The following is a 17,765-nucleotide window of genomic DNA, read 5'->3' as shown; positions in this document are numbered from 1 at the left end:
AAACTGGGGAGGGAGGGGGGTCTGCCCCCTGCTGCCTAGCAGCCCCTGATCTCTTATAGGGGGCTATGATATGCACAATTAACCCCTCAGGTGCAGCACCTGAGGGGTTAATTGTGCGGATCACAGCCCCCTGTAAGAGATCGGATGCTGCCAGGCAGCAGGGGGCAGTCATGTACACAGTTCGTCGTATATATTATAACTAGAAGCGTCCCCATCACTATGGGAACGCCTCTGTGTTAGAATATACTGTCGGATTTGAGTTTTCACGAAGTGAAAACTCATCTCTGAAAAAGCTTTTATGCAGACGGATCTTCGAATCCGTCTGTATGAAAGTAACCTACGGCCACGGATCACGGACGCGGATGCCAATCTTGTGTGCATCCATGTTCTTTCACGGACCCATTGACTTGAATGGGTCCGTGAACCGTTGTCCGTCAAAAAAATAGGACAGGTCCTATTTTTTTGACGGACAGGAAACATGGATCACGGATGCGGCTGCAAAACGGTGCATTCTCCGATTTTTCCACGGACCCATTGAAAGTCAATGGGTCCGCAAAAAAAAAACAGAAAACGGCACAACGGCCACGGATGCACACAACGGTCGTGTGCATAAGGCCTTAGAAGCAGAGAAATTCAGATTTAGAAAATTGCTAATTTTTGCTAATTTTCCGTACCTTTTTGATTTCTTTTATAAATAAAGCTAAAACATATCCACCCAAATTCACCGCTAATATGAAGTACAATGTGTCAAGAGAAAACGGTCTCAGCATGGCTTGGATAAGTAAAAGCGTTCCGAAGTTATTACCACGTAAAGTGACACATGTCAGGTTTGCAAAAAAAATAGGTTCTGTTCTTAAACTTGTCTGGAAGGGGTTAATTAATACATCTGATGAACCCAAGTGCGCTACCGATGAAAAGTACAACGTGCCCCACAGAAAAAAAGCCTCATGGCTCTGAGAATGCAAATGGTTTTAAATAAATAAAATAATAAAAAGATTTTTGGGGGCTTTTCCTCTCTTTAAATCTTGACATTAGGGTTAATTAGTTTAATGACAACTCAGAAGTAAAATGCGTCGTGCAGAGACTCCAACTCTGATTCCTTGATAGCAGAGCTAGCTGTGACGCGGTCTGAGGTTGATGCATGTGATATGACATTGTCTGTGAACATGGAGCCTGAAGCTGCTCGCAATTCTGTGTCTCTGGTTCCCAGAGGTTCTGGTTCAGCGCTCTTACATGTTCTTCAGGGATGCTGTCATGGTCAATAAGGAAGAATCCCATGTACGCCCTCGCTCCAATGTTAATTAAACACAAACTCATCATAAGTTTACTTTTATATTCCATATATATATATATATATATATATATATATATATATATATATAGTAAAGGCAGTGGAGTAGAAATAGGGCCTGCAGAGAATGCAGTTATGTTGAGGTCCCAGTAGCCCTCTTACAAGCATGGCAGTGCTATACAGTAAGTGGGCATCCGGAGCTTCTGGTGAGGTGGACTAATCATGCATGGTGCATCATGTACAGTATTTTATGCCTGTTTAGTATGATAGAAAATATTGTGGTGGGGTCTAGGAGATTTATGTTACTACTTTTGGTACTTGTATATGTTATGTTGCCCTTTAAATGGTTTGTCCCATTTGGATATTACCTTTTTGCAATGAGAAAGACAACCCTCTCTCCAGCACCACCATTTGGAAGTGGCTCCCTATGAGTCAAGATCTGACTTTCCAACAAGCCTTGGGATTTGACAAGGGTATATAGCTAAGCTAGTTAGGCTCTACTTTCACACTAGCGGCAAGGAACTCAGGCGGGTGAACAGCCTGTCGGATCCGTGCTGCCACTAGTGCACGCGTGCCCCCGACTACCGTTCCAGCTCCATTGACTATAATGGGGGCAGGCCGGAGTTCCGGCGGCAGCACGGCAAACATGCAGAGAGGCGGCCGGAATAAAACTATGACATGTCATAGTTTTATTCCGGCCACCTCTCGGCATACTTGCCGTGCTGCCGCCGGAACTCCAGCCCGCCCCCATTATAGTCAATGGAGCAGTAGTCGGGGGCACGCGTGCACTAGTGGCAGCACGGATCCGACAGGCTGTTCACCCGCCTGAACAGCCTGCCGGAGTTCCTTGCCGCTAGTGTGAAACTAGCCTAATCCATCAGTAAACAGCTTTTTCATAGGTGCTTGCCCCTCATCAGTACGGAGTAGGATTCGAGCTGTCTCAGTGCGATGCCTTGGAAGCAACTTAGGCAGGGTGCTGAATGTCTTAAAGAAGCAGTTCTGTATGGAGACTTAGCATTGCCAACAAGTCTTCACATCCTAAGATATTTCCTATGATATGTTAATCACTGGGTGCTGGTACTCCCATCGATGAGCTGTACTCCCATCGATGAACCATACCATGGAATCTAGCAACAGGTGTTCTGTTATCCTGCAGCGCCACTCCAGGAGTGATGAAGCATTACACAGTTCCTATTTAATAAATGAGTATTTTTGTGTAAAGCATAGACATGCTTGGTCCTCCAAATTGAGAGACAATTTTTGGAACTGCCTCCGCTCAGCCATTAGATGAGATTCCCACAAAAAATATTCTACAGTTTTCAAACCAACACTTGGATCTGAATACTTTTGTAATTGAGTGTAATTAAAAATTCAGTAAAGCCACTTAGTTATTCAGTGAAATCTATCTGCATAGCGCCACCTGCTGTTTGTTCCTTTTCTAATTTCCCTGACCACCTCACTGAGGTGGATGCACATGCTTGGTTCCATGCTTCAACTGCGGCCAGCTGCAGCAGACAGGACATGACCCCAGCAGAGCAATTGGAGCAACTGGATCCATGTGAGATACAGGGGTGGTTCTAGCTTTGTAAGAAAGAGATTGTCATGTGCTATATGTTATCTGATTTTCATTTATTACATTAATCATGGGATAAACGACTTAATGGAATGTGGGCTTTGTAATGGAGACAACCTCTTTAAATGGCCACTGATCTTTTAACAAACTTAAACATAAATCAGTAGTACAAGTGAAGGTAAGAACGTTTGAGAGATCAAGTTGGACTGTCAGCACATTAAAGTATCAGATTACACACTGCCTATACAAGACTATGGGAAAGTGAGGAGGAATGTAGTCACAATCGACTTATTTTCTCAAAGAAGATTGATTGTAACTTAAAGGGGTTCTGCACTTTCATTTAACTGATGATCTATCCTCTGGATAGATCATCAGCTTCTGATCGGCGGGGGTCCGACACCCGGGACCCCCGCCGATCAGCTGTTTGAGAAGGCAATAGCGCTCCAGCAGCGCCGCGGCCTTCTCACTGTTTACCGCCGGCCCAACTAGCGTGGGCGGGGCTAAGCTCCATTCAAGTGAACAGAGCTTAGCCCCGCCCACGCTAGTTGATACTAGTCGTGACGTCAGTGGGCTGGCAGGTAAACAGTGAGAAGGCCGCGGCGCTGCTGGAGCGCCACTGCCTTCTCAAACAGCTGATCGGCGGGGGTCCCGGGTGTCGGACCCCCGCCGATCAGAAGCTGATGATCTATCCAGAGGATAGATCATCAGTTAAATGAAAGTGCAGAACCCCTTTAATTTCTGAGGATGTTAGTTTATGGGAATGGGAGCCTGATAAGTGGAGAAAGAAGCATTAACTCTGAAAAATATATTACTATGTGTCTTATATATCAAGTATTAATGATTTAAGCAAAGGTGTGTAATACATTACTGACCCTTTATAACTAATGTTTACTTTGAAAGCAGCATACATTATACCCAGCTGTATGGTAGCCAGAAAGATGGACTGGCTATGTTTGCCAGGCGATGTTTGTCTTATCCAGTAGCAGTCTGTTTCTATCTGCGCACAGGCCTCTGAAGACATAGGGTCCTATACATATGGTAGCATTGATGTGTGTTCCAGCTGGAGAACATGGTACCATGGGATCTATTGGAGGGTCCTATACATATGGTAGCATTGATGTGTGTTCCAGCTGGAGAACATGGTACCATGGGATCTATTGGAGGGTCCTATACATATGGTAGCATTGATGTGTGTTCCAGCTGGAGAACATGGTACCATGGGATCTATTGGAGGCTTACGATGATGCTAAAAAAGTGCCCTATATGCTTTGTGTATTAGAAAATTGTGCCAAAGTGGACAGTCACCTGGACGTCAAGTTACCCCTGAAAGACAAACACATCTGAGCATGTTATGGCTCATGCATCAAGCTTTGTATGTACGGCCTCATTCACACTTGTGTACAGCATTTAGATCATCATTTGCAAGCCAAATCCAGAAGAGGTGCATATTTTTCCATTATACATTTTCTTTGTAGCTTTCACTCCTGGTTTGGACTTACAAATGATGACCTGAGAGAAATCATTAAGTAATTGCACTCACGTAATAGATAAAAAAAAAAATGATATATAGACTAAAACCTCGCTCTGATAGGATAAAATCGGAGACTCTCAGCCAATATATCTTGATCAAAACACATCTGTGCCCGCATACCACGGCAAGGTGATCTCAGTCAGGCAGGAACCTACTCTGTTTGATACCTGTCTGTGTGCCATTGGACATCCACATTCCGGAGAGCAGACCCTGCTTTTTTCTGTAGTATGTATTTGAAGGGGCAGCTAGCTCCAAGTCTGCACTATGCACTATGATTATCCCCCCTAAGGAGTAACTGTCTCCAGTGCACTTCTATTATCCCACCTATTCCATAGGCAACCTTGATAAGGTGGTACATATAGCTGTGCATGCTTTTCCTTTCATTGGATGCTTGACTGCACACCGAGGTAACAAGTAGCAGCGCATTATACAGTGGATATAAAAAGTCTACACACCCCTGTTAAAATGTCAGTTTTCTGTGCTTTAAATTTTTTTTTACAAAGATAAATAATTTCAGAACTTTTTCCACCTTTAATGTGACCTATAAACTGTACAACACATTATTTTAGTTTTCTTCCTTCCACCTAAAAGATTTCAGTTTTTTTTTCAATTGAGTGGTACGGTTTATAGGTCACATTAAAGGTAGAAAAAGTTCTGAAATGATTTATCTCTGTCAAATTTTTTTTACAGCACAGAAAACTGACATTTTAACAGGGGTGTGTAGACTTTTTATATCCACTTCATGTAGAATGTAGATGCCCAATGGCATAGAGACAGGTATCAAATGGGGTAGGTTCCTGCCCGACTGAGATCACCTTGTCGTGGTAGGTGGGCACAGATGTGCTTTGATCAAAATATATTGAACGGATCTCCTGGCACCCCGACCGGGTACCTCCGTCGATAATGCTCCTAGTGCTTTCCGAGGACTCCAAGCACTCCACTTGACACCGTACGCACTGCAGACCCCACGAACCGCCGAAGCTTGGTTGAGGTCTCACCGTCTCCTACCCACCCTGGACCTAAGACAAGGCTCCAGGCTCCAGTGGGTGAACCTCTCCTAAAACCAGAGAGCAGGAACAGCTCTCAAAAGATCTAGTAGTTATAGCCAGGGGAGTATAGCAAATCTCCCAGCGTATAGAAATCCCCCAGTGTCGATCAGTTACCCAAACACCAGCCTCAACATGATGAAGGATAAAACAGGCACTCTTTATTGAGGGCTACCCGCCCGTATTTATGCAGGTCCCCTTCTGGTGGACACACCCCTAGGGGACCAGAAGGAAGACTGTGACACAGGACAGATACGTAGCAACTCAGGATACACAGACACAACACATCCCCACAATGCATCATGGTTTCCTCCTCTCTGCCCTGGAGACACCCGAGGAGCAATTCAATTATCTCTCAGGACAAAGGGAAATCGCCAATACACATGTGGAGACAACAGGACAGAAATCACCACCCAAACACACAATGTCACACCTCCACAGCAAACACAGACATTTAACATATCCCAGATAGCTCAAGTCTGAGTGCATATCATTATGTGAATGGCACTCAGAATACACAAATACAATAAAATTAGCTATCTGGGTACCCTCACATAACAAAATACAATTCCAAAGACAGCTGTGCGGCCGGTCTGTCTTCTCCTTTAAAGTTAGTATGGGCCATAATCCTGAGGCAAGAGGCTGGTAAACAGGCCTCTCCAAAACCCAGTGGCGAGGTTGGTTTCGCCACAACTAAGAATCTCTATTATGTGAGTGCATTTTTTTTCAGTGATTTCTCTTTAACCCCTTCCCGCATTTTCAATTTTCACGTACATGTACGTGGAGGAATGTGGTGCCTTACCACATTTCCACGTGCATATACGTGATGTGATCGGGCGGGTGCGGGAGCTGCACCCCCCCGATCCACAGCACGTGCCCGGCTGTTACTGATAGCCGACCCCCCTGCTGCATTCGCCGCCATCGCTGTACGCGGTGATGCCGGCGGATTAACCCTTTCACATGCCGTGGTTAGCTGTGTCTTACTGTGTAAGACGCTGACAGTTCAATTCAGTTCAATTGAAACAGGGATCAGACCCTGAAAAGGTGAAGTCCCACAGTGGGACAAATATAAAAAGCTAAACAAGTGTTTTTTTTATAATAAAAAAAATTTAAGTTTCAAGTAAAAAGCGTCCTTTTCCCAAAATAAAGTAAAAAAAAAATTAAAAATAGGGAAAATAAGAAAAGTTGACATATTAGGTATCGCTGCGTCCGTATCGACTGGCTCTATAAAAATATCACATGACCTAACCCCTAAGGTGAACACCATAAAAAAAAAAAAAAATGCTTAAAAAAAACATTTTTTTTGTCACCTTTCATCACTAAAAGTGCAACACCAAGCGATCAAAAAGACTTATGCCCCCCATGATAGTACCAATCTAACTGTCACCTCATCCCGCAAAAAATTTGCCCCTACCTAAGACAATCGCCCAAAAAATAAAAAAAACTATGGGTCTCAGACTATGGAGAAACTAAAACATTTTTTTTAATTTTTTTTTGTTTGAAAAAGGTTTTATTGTGTTAAATGTAAAAAAAAAGAAAAAAAAGTTGACATATTAGGTATCGCCGCGTCCGTAACAACCTGCTCTATAAAAATACCACATTACCTAATCCCTCAGGTGAACACCGTAAAAAAGATAAAATAAAGACGGTGTCAAAAAAGAAATTTTTTGTCACCTTACATCACAAAAAGTGTAATAGCAAGCGATCAAAAAGTCATATGCACCCCAAAATATTGCCAATCAAACCGTCATCTCATCCCGCAAAAATGATACCCTACCTAAGACAATCGCCCAAAAAATAAAAAAAGCTATGGCTTTCAGAATATGGAGACACTAAAACATGATTTTTGGTTTCAAAAATGCTGTTATTGTGTAAAGCTTAAATATATTTTAAAAAAGTATACAAATTAGGTATCGCCACGTCCGTAAGAACCTGCTGTATAAAAATATCCCATGACCTTATCCCTCAGGTGAACACCGTAAAAAAAAAACTACACCCTACATAACTAAAAGTGTAATACCAAGCAATCAAAATGTCATATGCACCCTAAAATAGTATCAATCAAACCGTCATCTCATAGTGAAAAAAATGAGCCCCACATAAGACAGTCAGCCAAAAAATAAAAAATAATTATGGCTTTCAGAATATGGAGACACTAAAAAATATATTTTTTCAAAAACGCTTTATTATGTAAAACTGAAACAAACAACCAAAGAAAGTAATCATATTTGGTATTGTCGCGTCCGTAACAACCTGCTCTATAAAAATACCACATAATCTAACCTGTCAAATGAATATTGTAAATAATAAAAAAAAGGTGCCAAAACAGCAATTTTTTGTTACCTAGCCTCACAAAAAGTGTAATGTAGAGCAACCAAAAATCATATGTACCCTAAAATAGTACCAACAAAACTGCCACCTTATCCCGTAGTTTCCAAAATGGGTTATTTTTTTGGGAGTTTCTACTCTAGGGGTGCATCAGGGAATCTTCAAATGTGACATGGCAGCTTAAAATTATCCCAGTGAAATCTGCCTTCCAAAAACCATATGGCGTTCCTTTCCTTCTGCGCCCTGCTGTGTGCCCGTACAGCAGTTTACGACCACATATGGGGTGTTTCTGTAAACTGCAGAATCAGGGTAATAAACCCTTGCTTTGTTAGCGGCAAAAAATGGATTAAAATTGAAAATCTGCCAAAAAAAGTGAAATTCTGAAATTTCGTCTACATTTTCCTTTAATTCTTGTGAAACACCTAAAGGGTTAACAAAGTTAGTAAAATCAGTTTTGAATACATTGAGGGGTGTAGTTTCTAAAATGGGGTGGTTTCTAATATATAAGCCCCAAAAAAGTGACTTCATAACTGAACTGGTCCTGAAAAAATTTTGTTTTGGAAATTTTCGCAAAAAGTTTAAGATTTGCTTTTAAATTTCTAAGCCTTCTAACGACCCAAAAAAATTAAATGTCATTTTCAAAATGATCCAAACATGAAGTAGACATATAGGGAATGTAAAGTAATAACTATTTTTGAGAAATTAACATTTGGAAATTTGCAAATTTTTCACCACATAAACCACATAAAGTGACACAGATTTGCAAAATTAGGCTGCGTCCTGAAGGTGAAAATATATCCTTGTATTTATTTATCATATTATGCAAGATGTTTTTATTTTTTGCAGTGATCTCCCCCCCCCCCCCCCCCCCCCACACACACAAATAATGAGCTACAGCAAATGTGCTAGTGTGAATGAGGTCTAGGAAATAAATGATGGTCAACATCAGAAAATAAGGCGGAGAGTTTGCGTGTGTCAGACCCCCGCCGATCAGATGCTGATGATCTATCCAAACTGCAGAACCCCTTTAATGACTGCAAGCAGATATATTAATTTGTGACACATGTTCAGGTATATTAGAAAGTTGCATACATTTTCAGCACAGAATTTATAAGCTTTATTACATATCCACATATTAATAAGACCTGATGCACAATCCGTAATTAGACCTTCATCTGCCATGTCTTTTATTATGTGGCATTTCAGACTTTGGGGTCCTTCAGGCATCAAGGCCTAGGAGCGACACCCTATAGTTACATCCCTGTGAAGAACTGAAACGGACCTATATATTAGAGGATAGTAATGACATTTAAGACTCCTCTTTCTTTCTGCCTAGGGATTGGATCTCACAGCTTTCATCGTATGCTACAGAAAACTTCCTGCAAGCCGCAGAGTTGGGTGTCAGAATGCAGGAGGCCTGGATAACTCATAATGCCACGGTCTATATCCTAAACCACAACCAGCATATCATTGCATCTGGAAGGTTAACATTGCTTCTTGAGACGCTAAAGAAACTGCTTGTAGCACTTAAGAAAACCGGACATTGTGGGTAAGTCGTTGGTTTTACAGTGGTTCCGCCAGTGTAATATTAAAAGGGTCTCCTGATCCTTTAAGAGTAGTTGGTAGTAGGTAATCAATATTAGATCAGGGGGGGGGGGGGGGATAACCAACTCTCGGCCCTGCCATCAATTCGTTTTTGAAGGGCCCGAGGTGCCCGGATTAGTGTTGCCTTCCCTTTTGTTTACCCGGGGCAGATCCATATTTTTAGCAGCGGCTGTGATTGCTATTACCCCTTAGGCCCAATTTTAATGCCAGGCACAGCCACTGCTTAAAGTGAAGGGTTTGCAGCACATTAACCGGAGCACCCGGACCCCTTTTGAACAACTGCTCGATGAAGGTGCCGAGAGTTGAACCAATACTGATCTGATATTGATAGAGGCAATCAGTTTTAAAGAGGACCTTTCACCACTCCTGACCTGCCTGTATTAACAGCTTCATGCATTCCTCATGTAATAACAATTCCGGAGCATCTATTCTTATGGCTCTATGTTCTGCCATTCCTGTGTTATTTCTACTAGAAGTTATGGACGAATTACTAGCAGTCTGCAGTAAGGGTATAGAGGGGTGTTATCAGTTATGGGCGTGTACCTGCACAGTCTGAGAATGGCAACACTGACTGGATTAAGTGAGACTATGCAGGTACACCCCCCCCCCAACAGATACCACCCCTCTGTACCCTTACTGCAGACTGCTAGTAATTCGTCCATAACTTCTAGTAGAAATAATAAAGGAATGGTACAACATAGAGTCATAGGAATTGAGGCTCCAGAATTGTTCTTACATGGGGAAAGGATGAAGCTATTAAAACAGGCAGGTCAGGAGTGGTGACAGGTCCTCTTTAAAACTGATTGCCTCTATCAATATCAGATCAGTATTGGTTCAACTCTCGGCACCTTCATCGAGCAGTTGTTTAAAAGGGGCCAGGGTGCTCTGGGTAATGTGCTGCAAACCCTTCACTTTAAGCAGTGGCTGTGCCTGGCATTACTTACTTCTTGTTTCGCCGAGATCCCGCGCTTGCGCACTCAGTCCGTCGGCCGGCGCATGCGCACTGCGATGCCCATTCCTTGTACGGCATCACAGTAATTAATGCGCCTCCTTTGTGGTGTTTTTGCGCAGTTAGCTGGCGCAATGCGCATTAATTACTGTGATGCCTTGCAAGGAATGGGCATTGCAGTGCACATGCGCCGGCCAACGGACTGAGTGCGCAGGCGCGGGATCTCGGCGAAACAAGAAATAAGTAGATGGGCGGTCAGAGGGAAAGAATGGGCGGGGGGAAGCGACGATAAGGTTGAGCTAGCTGGGCACCTACGAGGGTAACGCCGCCCCTGGGCACTTGCGAGCCCTCATTTGCATATGCTACTAATATGTTTTTTGGCGGTTTTATAAGTCCAGGATTGCTCATAAAGGTAACGTTTTTATTATCTGTAAGGGTGCTAGAAAGCTATGGGAAGGGTTAAAAAGGTGAAACTTTGATGACGGACTCCCTTTAATAGTGTATTGAGCTGCAGCACTCGTTAATTATGTAACATGTCATCCATCATGTTGGCTATTGCTACATCTGTAACATTGCAAAATCGGCAGCAGCAGAAAATGTTTTCTATAGCCAGACACAGCATTATTGTTAAGCACCGGCCACTGAAGCTGCAGAGGAAAGGCCTCCCATAGTAAGTACCCATCCAGTCCTGCACAGCACTAACTTACTTTTCCTCTTGTATCTGCCATTCAGGAACCCGGCGCTGTTGGTTATGCTGTCCAATGCCTTAGCCAAAGGCTTAATTCTTCGCTGGATACCTGTGTCAGACAGTAATAAAAGATCAGATACAAGTCTGCATACCGAGAAAGGCAAGAAGGCTTCAGGGAAGGGGCCCGAAAAATCGAATGTAGCACATGTTTTGTCACTTGATCCAAATGGCCTTCCTGATGTGAAACTCGCCCTGGAGGTAGACGCTCATTTTACAGGGATATCTTTGGATAAATGAATGCTGTTTTATATGTTAACGGTTAGAATATTTGTGTAAATTGGACAGAGCTCCTGGCGTGGTTCCTCTATGGAAAGGTTACTTTGTAGATAATTGCTTTTAGTCTCCGCTCTCTCATAGATCCTTAAACATATGCCTCCTCAAGACCCACAGAGAGATGACATTGACATAGCACTTTAGCCTGCGGGTTACCATACGGCCTTGGACTCCCCAGCATATTGTACTTTAACTATCAGGAGAATTTGGACTCGTGAAACTTAATTAGTTCTTCTCTCCAAAATTCCGCAGGACATTTCAGTGAAACATCCAATTACTACGATTGTCATTGCCTGATTCAGGTCGTAATGTCGTCACTTATCATTCCAGCGGAGTTCATACATCTACATTCTGTATAGGAAGTTTAGATACCATTGTAGGGAATATATCAGACGCAGTGATTTCACAGCAAGACCCGCATATGTCACTTGCAGATTGCGCTGCGGATTCACTGCGGATTCAACCCATATCCACTGAGGTGAGTGGAGTTGTGCCAGAAATCCGTATCAAATCCGCCACCACGTCTGAACCGACCCTTAGACCGCTTTCATGCATCGGTAATAGATCACTATAGGATTCTATGGTGATCAAAGATTGGTTAGGTAGAAATGAGTCCGGATATTGCGGCCGTAATAGCTAGGCTAAAATTCACCTTCCCTACAGTATGACATCTTTTAAAAGACCTTAAAGGGGTTGTCTCACTTCAGTAGAGGAAGTTAATACAAACCACTTACTAATTTATTATGATTGTCCATATTGCTTCCTTTGCTGGCTGGACTCACATTATCCACTGCTTGTTTCCATGGTTATGACCACCCTGAAATCTATCAGTGGTGGCCGTGCTTGTATACTATAGAAAAAAAATGCTGACCTCTCTGGTGGCCGGGACTGTGCGACCTCACTTAGGCTGGTGCTTTTTCCTATAGTGTGCAAGCACGACCACCACTGATGGATTGCAGGGTGGTCGTAACCATGGAAACGAGCAGTGTATAATGTGATGGAAAAATGAATCCAGCCAGCAAAGGAGGCAATATGGACAATCACAATACATTAGTAAGTGCCTTGTGTTACCTTTCTCTACATGATAAATGCCATTTGCTAAAGTGAGACAACCCCTTTAACAGTAAGATTCAAATTTGGAAAAACCCTCCTGAAATTTCACTTTTTTATTGTAGATGTTTGAATTTATGTCTTAAATAAATATAGTTGGCGCACAACTCAGGCGAAACAAGTGCATTTTTAACCCCTTAGTGACATAACTTATTTTAGCCTTGATAATCAGTAACATTTTCCCCTTCTCTGTTCCAGCGGTCTAACTTAATTATTTCTTCCATTTAGCTGTATGAGACCTTGAATTTTGCAGGACAAGTTGTAGTGTTTTTAGGAATAATTTTGGGTTATTTAATACTGTATAAAATACGTTTTTTATTTTTAGGGGGGGGGACATCAATTTTAATATTATTTTATGGGATTTATTTTTACCGCATTCAATGTGTAGTATAAGTTACATTATAACTTTATTTTGTAGGACACTACGATTATAATGTTACCAAATTTATATATGTATTTTTTTATATATTTTTTTTCTCTTCTCCCTGCAGCCTGTCAGCTCCCCACTGCCCCCTTCCCTCTCCTTCAGGCTGGCTGAGATCACAGCCAACTGAAGGGGGGCTGCTTTATCTTTTCATACCTTGGGGTGGGTAGAGATATGGGCCCAGTCTTGCTTGAAAGCTGACCATTTAAACTTCAAAACAAGACTAGAATCACTTCACTGGCAGATATAGCTGTTAGAAATCAGGTGGGGAGTGAAAGCAGCTGAAACCTGCTTTCACTTTCAGCTGCTGTAACTCCCGACCCGACTTCTAACAGCTATTTTACCCAATGTAGTTGAAATAATGCTGATGTCTTGTTTTAAAGCTTAGATTGTCAACTTTTAAACAAGACCAGACCAATATCTCTAGCTGCTACTGATTATGAGATATGAGGAGTTAAAGTAGCCTCTCTTCTGTGGCCCAAGCTCTGTGATTAGACATATCCCTGGTTCTGGGGATTTTTTTTTTTTGTGGAGAAACCCCTTTAGGTGTAGCATGTCTGTTATCTGATAATCTGTGCAATATTCTTTTAGGTCTGTGACTATGCATTAGACTTGACCCATGAGAGTTCTCCGGAAGAGATAGTACCCATCTCCTTAAGACAACAACTAATTTCTACTTGGGTGAAGGCTAAACAGCTACTCCAGCAACAGATTGGACCCAAACTTGGAACAGATGATGAGGTGTGGCTATAAGTAGATTATATATCTGTCAATGATGTGTTATCTGGGACTATATGGTCCTTGTTGTAGGGCACTGTGTTTAATACATTTACACAAGAAGTTTTTTATTCTCCATATTCATTCCTTCTTAAGGGAGCCTGTCACCAAGAATTTAACTGTTAAACCGGACACGATGTATTGTAGGGCTAGCTCAGCTTAATGTAATGATTCCTTTCACTAAGGGAGCCGCTGCTTCAATCTGGAGAAAAAGTACTTTAAATACATATGCAAATTAGCTGTTAGGTGCACTGAGGGTGGGACCAAGCCACTTTTCACTTCCTGCTTCCTCTGCCAGCCCCTCCTTCTCCTTCTTGATTGACAGAGGCAGGTTCCTGCATAGTCATCTTGCCTTGCTCTGTCAATGAAAAAGGAGAGGGAGCGGCTGGCAGAGAAATCAGGAGGAGCACGAGTGCACACAGTGCATTGGGCCCGCCCTCAGTGCACTTAACTGCTCATTTTTTATATGAATTTAAAGTAATTTCTCTCCAGAAGGAAGCAATGGATCGCTAAGTGAAAGGTATCATTACAATCAGCTGAGCTAGCCCTACAAGACATTGTGCTCATGATTGCTCTTTTTCTATTGATGTCGGGCAAGCCGGGCCAGCTGATCAGTGCTAATTTTGTTTCAGTGCCAACATTCATAGCCAAACTAAGGCTACTTTCACACTTGCGTTCGGAGCGGATCCGTCTGGTGTCTGCACAGACGGATCCGCTCCTATAATGCAAACGATGGTATCCGTTCAGAACGGATCCGTCTGCATTATATTTCAGAAAAAAAACTAAGTGTGAAAGTTAGTCAGACGGATCCGTCCAGACTTTGCATTGAAAGTCAATGGGGGACGGATCCGTTTGAAATTGCACCATATTGTGTCATCTTCAAACAGATCCGTCCCCATTGACTTACATTGTAAGTCTGAACGGATCCGTTTGGCTCCGCACGGCCAGGCGGACACCCGAACGCTGCAAGCTGCGTTCGGGTGTCCGCCTGCTGAGTGGAACGGAGGCTGAACGCTGCCAGACTGAGGCATTCTGAGCGGATCCACATCCACTCAGAATGCATTGGGGCTGTACGGATGATTATCTTCAGTGTGCTCTTATTCTCTTGGATGTCCACATACAGATTCTTTTGTTACTGGGAATATTATATTGATTGTATGTTTTACTAATTTATTTTTTCAGGAAAACAATGAAGGACAAAACCTCATGACCAAAGTCATTGTCGCTCTAGAAATGCACTCCTGTAATGGGTTAGGACTGATGGACTTTACTGTTCCAAGCCTCTCACAAGTACGTATATAAAGGGGGTTGTCCTGCTGGTAAATCTCATGGGGGTCATTTACTATCCAGAAATACGCCTATATTACGAGGTTATTTGTGCTGCAATCTGCCACTTTTCCCGCTCACACTAGTAGGTGTGGTGGGGAAGCGCCAGCAGGACTGCCTCAATTATCATTTTCTTCGTCTGTTTTAGGAGAAGAAATGGTCTAAATGGAAGCCAGCAAGGAAGCTGGCTTACATTTAGACCGGCACTGGATACTGGCCAGCACCTCTTCATAACTTCGGCGGATCCACCGCCAGCTATGGGAGTTATTAGGCCAGCGTCTAAAATGCCGGTCCTAATAAACGACTCCCTATATGTATTGTGCAGCTCAGAAGACATTAACAATGTTTGCTTTTAATGTACATTTAAACAATATGAGTATTGATATTTCCTTAGATAGTATGGTGCCACCTGGTGTTCACAGTGTATAGCAAAGTGGATGTCCACCTCCTGAGTTGAGTACTGGTGGTCACGCATTCTCAGTCACTCGCCCCACTGCTGGAATGCTGGTCACATTGGGAGCAGGGCTGCAGTAACCTGCCCCGGCCACTATACAGTTTATGGAACTGTGTAATTCCGGTTACTGGTTCCAGCCCTACAGCTCCTAAAAAAAAACAGTTAATCAGTGGGAGTACTGGGAGACAGACCCCTGCCAATCTGATATTGAGGACCTATCCTAAGGATCAATACTGCAGTCCCTAAGAACCCCTTGAATGTTTTAGGAATAAGGATTGGCTGTAAAACCAGTCTTAGGACTCATGCACACTAACATATTTTCTTTCCGTGTCCGTTCCGTTTTTTGCGCACTGTATGCGGAACCATTCATTTCAATGGGTCCACAAAAAAATGGAAGTTACTCTGTGCATTTCGTTTCCGTATCTCCGTATATTAGAACATGTCCTATTATTGTCCGCATTATGGACAAGGATAGGACTGTTGTGTTCTAGGGGCCAGCTGTTCCGGACCTCAAAATACATACGGTCGTGTGCATGAGCCCTTAGTATATCTGCCCACTTTTTTCTCGGATGAAACTTCACCTTAAGGGCTCATGCACACGACCGTATGTATTTTGCAGTCTGCAAAAAACGGATCCGCAAAAAATATGGATAACGTCCATGTGCATTCCGTATTTTGCGAAACGGAACAGCTGGCCCTTCATAGAACAGTACTATCCTTGTCCGTAATGCGGACAATAATAGGACATGTTCTATTTTTTTGCGGAATGGAAATACGGACATACGGAAATGGAATGCACATGGAGTAACTTAGTTATCGCCAGAGCTTATTATGTATTTGGCCAGAAAGGAGGGCTTAGGCGTCCTCCTGGATGTCGGCCCACCGGTCTATGGCCATTCCGCCCCTGCTGGGGACCCATATGTACTTTTCTTGCTGTGTATGTGTACCCCTGGCACACTCGGTCATAAGACACTTTTCTCAGCTGGGTGATGGCTCCGATACTCCTGAATTGTGCCAGCCTAAGATCTTATTCACATGGGCAAGTTCCAGACGTGTTATCCATCTGTATTACTTGCGTGTGTCATGACCCAACTCACCGCATCAGAGATCCCCATGATGTCGTGAGTTTGGCTCAGTTAAACCCGCAGTGGAGCCGTGACACACACAAGTAGAGGTGAGCGAATTGAGTCTCTGCTCATTACCCAAGTAATTCAGATGAATAATACATCTAGAACAGGGATCAGCAACCTCCGGCACTCCAGCTGTTCTGAAACTACAACTCCCAGCATGCTCCATTCACTTCTATGGAAATTACAAAAGCAGCTGAGTAAGTTTATGCTGGGAGCTGGAGTGCTGAAGGTTGCTGATTCCTGATCTAGAATATGCTTGTGTGAATGCAGGCTTATCGTATAATGCACATATCCCCTTTGTGGTCCTGCACCAACTTTCATGCCTGTAGCCGACCAGTGGCGGTAACCTGGACCTGTGCTCTCTGTGCCAGTCTCTGCCGTCTGACGGAATCAGTCTATAGACATCTGCCAGAGTTCTTCTCTGAGGACACCTAGTGGACAGTGGCGGTAACCTGGACCTGTGCTTTCTGTGCCAGTCTCTGCTGTCTGGCGGAATCGTTCTATAGACATCTGCCAGAGTTCTTCTCTGATGACACCTAGTGGACAGTGGCGGTAACCTGGACCTGTGCTCTCTGTGCCAGTCTCTGCCGTCTGACGGAATCGGTCTTTGGACATCTGCCAGAGTTCTTCTCTGATGACACCTAGTGGACAGTGGCGGTAACCTGGACCTGTGCTCTCTGTGCCAGTCTCTGCCGTCTGACGGAATCGGTCTTTGGACATCTGCCAGAGTTCTTCTCTGATGACACCTAGTGGACAGTGGCGGTAACCTGGACCTGTGCTCTCTGTGCCAGTCTCTGCCGTCTGACGGAATCGGTCTATAGACATCTGCCAGAGTTCTTCTTGGAGGACACCTAGTGGACAGTGGCGGTAATGCAGGAGCCTTAGTGGGAATGGTCTGCAGTGTCAAGAGCCATAAAAAAAAAAACATATAATGTGAGATGAGCCACTGTGAATCTAGTGCGATGTACGTATGAGAGTGTGTGTGTTCAAATGACAAGACTTTGTAGAATGATTGTAATATGTAGAGGACACGGCCGGCACTGCTGCAGGTGTGGGATTTCATCTGGCGAGTAGTGGTGGTGCTCAGCATGAAAAACAAGTAGGATTTGCAACAAAGGAGAGAAAAGAAAAAAGAATGCGGCACTCGCCAAAAAATACTCTTTGCAGCTTTATTGGCTTGAAAAAGCGCAACAAGCACGA

General features: G+C 43.3%; 1 protein-coding gene across 1 annotated transcript in view; it reads left to right on the top strand.

Annotated features, from left to right (window-relative positions):
• CFAP46 (cilia and flagella associated protein 46) overlaps window positions 1–17,765 on the top strand; it is a 226,770-nt gene that overhangs the window by 64,688 nt on the left and 144,317 nt on the right. Inside the window, exons 19-22 of the mRNA XM_040437700.1 lie at window positions 9,106–9,318; window positions 11,056–11,269; window positions 13,470–13,619; window positions 14,838–14,945. Of these exons, the coding sequence (XP_040293634.1) occupies window positions 9,106–9,318; window positions 11,056–11,269; window positions 13,470–13,619; window positions 14,838–14,945 (685 nt within the window). The remainder of the gene's footprint in view (window positions 1–9,105; window positions 9,319–11,055; window positions 11,270–13,469; window positions 13,620–14,837; window positions 14,946–17,765) is intronic.

The sequence above is a fragment of the Bufo bufo genome, chromosome 6, assembly GCF_905171765.1.
Source record: "Bufo bufo chromosome 6, aBufBuf1.1, whole genome shotgun sequence".
NCBI lineage: Eukaryota > Metazoa > Chordata > Amphibia > Anura > Bufonidae > Bufo > Bufo bufo.
This window is presented reverse-complemented; position numbering and strand designations above follow the sequence as displayed.